Source organism: Oryx dammah, unplaced genomic scaffold (genome assembly GCF_014754425.2).
Source record: "Oryx dammah isolate SB20612 unplaced genomic scaffold, SCBI_Odam_1.1 HiC_scaffold_5974, whole genome shotgun sequence".
Classification (NCBI taxonomy): Eukaryota; Metazoa; Chordata; class Mammalia; order Artiodactyla; family Bovidae; genus Oryx; species Oryx dammah.
The window spans coordinates 1-2200 of NW_024075783.1; the positions used below are offsets into that span (position 1 = coordinate 1).

Sequence of the window (2200 nt, forward strand, 5' to 3'; positions counted from 1 at the left end):
CTGTTTAAGGCGGCCTTTGCTGGGAAGCACACCCGTGCCGTGAAGGCAATGGTGCAGGCCTGGCCCTTCCCCTGCCTCCCGCTCGGGGCCATGATGAAGGACCACCAACCTCATCTGGAGACCTTCCAGGCTGCACTCGACGGCCTGGACGTCCTGCTTGCTCAGGAGGTCCGCCCCAGGTAAGGTCGACCTGGCAGAACGGTGGGGCCTGGGAGTGTGAGCAAGATGCGGCCAGGGCAGGAGGATCACCTGGAAGAGGCGTTCGGGTGTACAGGACGAGTTGAGGGGCAGAGGGGACAAAAGGCATGTGGCCCTCACCCAGTGTCCCTTAAAGTGGGGACCAAGGTGGGCAGGGAGGCCAGAGGAGCTGTGGCATGTGGAGTGCAGAGCCCTCGCGGGGTCCTGGTGCCCGCCGACCTTTGCACAGCTCAGTGTGTGCCCCGTGGCCCCGCAGGTGGTGGAAGATGCAGGTGCTGGACTTGCACTGGAATGCGCACCAGGACTTCTGGGCCCTGTGGTGTGGCATCAAGGCCAGCGTTTGCTCGCTGCTGGAGCCCGAGCCGGCCCAGCCCATGCAGAAGATGCACAGGGTGGAGGCGCAGGCGGGGCTGATGCCGGCACGGGCCCCTGTTGAGGTGCTGCTCGACCTGTGCCTCAAGGAGGACACCCTGGACGAGACCCTCAGCTACCTGTTGAAGAAGGCCAAGCAGAGGAGGAGCCTGCTGCACCTGTGCTGCCAGAAGCTGCGGATCTTCAGCATCCCCGTGCAGAGCATCAGGAGGATGCTGAGGCTGGTGCAGCTGGACACCGTCCAGGACCTGGAGGTGAACTGCACCTGGAAGGTGGCCACACTGGGCAGGTTCCTGCTGCACCTGGGCCGGATGGGCAACTTGTGTCAACTGCTGCTGTCTCATGTCCACGTGTTGCCGCACACCACCCCCGACAAGGAGGAGCACTGGGTTGGCCAGCTCACCACCCAGTTCCTGAACCTGCCCCACCTGCAGGAGCTCTACCTGGACTCCATCACCTTCTTGGAGGGCCACCTGCACCGGGTGCTCAGGTGAGGGGTGGTGCCAGCTCCACAGTCCAGAACAGGCCTCTCTCATTTTGTGCCCTCTGGGGACATTGCCAGGGTGCACGGGTCACTGGGAAGTCCTCACAGTGCCGCCACCGCTCTGTCCCTGGGCGTCCTGTCGGGTCACCTCCCTGGTCAGGGTCAGAGGTGTGGCCTACGTTAGATGTTGTCAAGGGAGACTTCTTGCTGGGAGTCCACATAGTGGTGGTCAGGTGTGATGCCCATGGGAGTTCTTTCTGAGAGAGTGATGTCTTAGCTGAGATGATGACAGATAACTAAGAGAGAAAGCCATTGGTCCATCAGGTGTCAGGTTAGAAGTCCGAAGCTCTGTTTCTCCCTCCCACCTGCCACTTCTGTCCTTAGTTATTTTAGGGTCGAGGTGAGCTATGGGAAGTGGGTGATTCTGGAGATGACAAACAGGCATCAGGAGGGGAACATTGTGGCTCCTATCAGTCCAGAGAAGAGAAAAAGTCAATGAGCATCATTGTTCAAGTGGCTCCATTAGCTTTAAGTTCAAATTACAATTGTTATTTTCCTCCCAGACTTCTGAATACATAGGAAATCCTCAGTAACAGGTTATCGCTCTGCCTTGATAAAAGCTGAGAGGATGCAGCCTAGTCTGTCTGTAAAATCAGTTTCATTGATTCCCATTTTGGCAGCTGCAAACTCCAAGCATTAGGGATAAATATGTTCACTGAGAAACCAGAAGAAAGAAAGAAAGAAAAAAGAATTGTAGGTGGTGATGAACAGTCTGTGACCCCTGAATATCTGGGGGATATTCACCCAGGGATCATGTGTAACTGCTGGTATCCACCAGCCCATGTCCACTGCATCCAATCTGCTGTTGACTTCAACTAGCCGTGTCCTGTAGAAACACCTTAATTCCTGCTAACCAATTACTAGTAAGCTGAAATAGGCAAATGACATTTGTTTATGGTTTCTTTCCCACATTGAAAATAGTTCATCATTTTGTGCAGGGGGAGGTCATACCCATCTGAGCAAGACCTTCCCCCTGGAAGACCCTCTGCCCTCTAGTCAAGAAGGTGAGAGGCTAGCTCCAAGCCAGTGAGATGCCCTGTGTTTTCATGAATCAGGCCTCTCCTCCGCACATGCCTCTGATTGCCA

General features: G+C 55.8%; 1 protein-coding gene across 1 annotated transcript; it reads left to right on the forward strand.

Moving 5' to 3' along the window:
- Window positions 1-3: 3 nt before the first annotated feature.
- LOC120860014 (melanoma antigen preferentially expressed in tumors-like) lies at window positions 4-1060 on the forward strand (the record flags this gene model as incomplete). The annotated part of the gene is made up of 2 exons (XM_040235878.1): window positions 4-179; window positions 455-1060. Coding segments are annotated over 2 exons (782 nt in total), but the record flags the coding sequence as incomplete, so codon positions are not given.
- Window positions 1061-2200: the final 1140 nt, after the last annotated feature.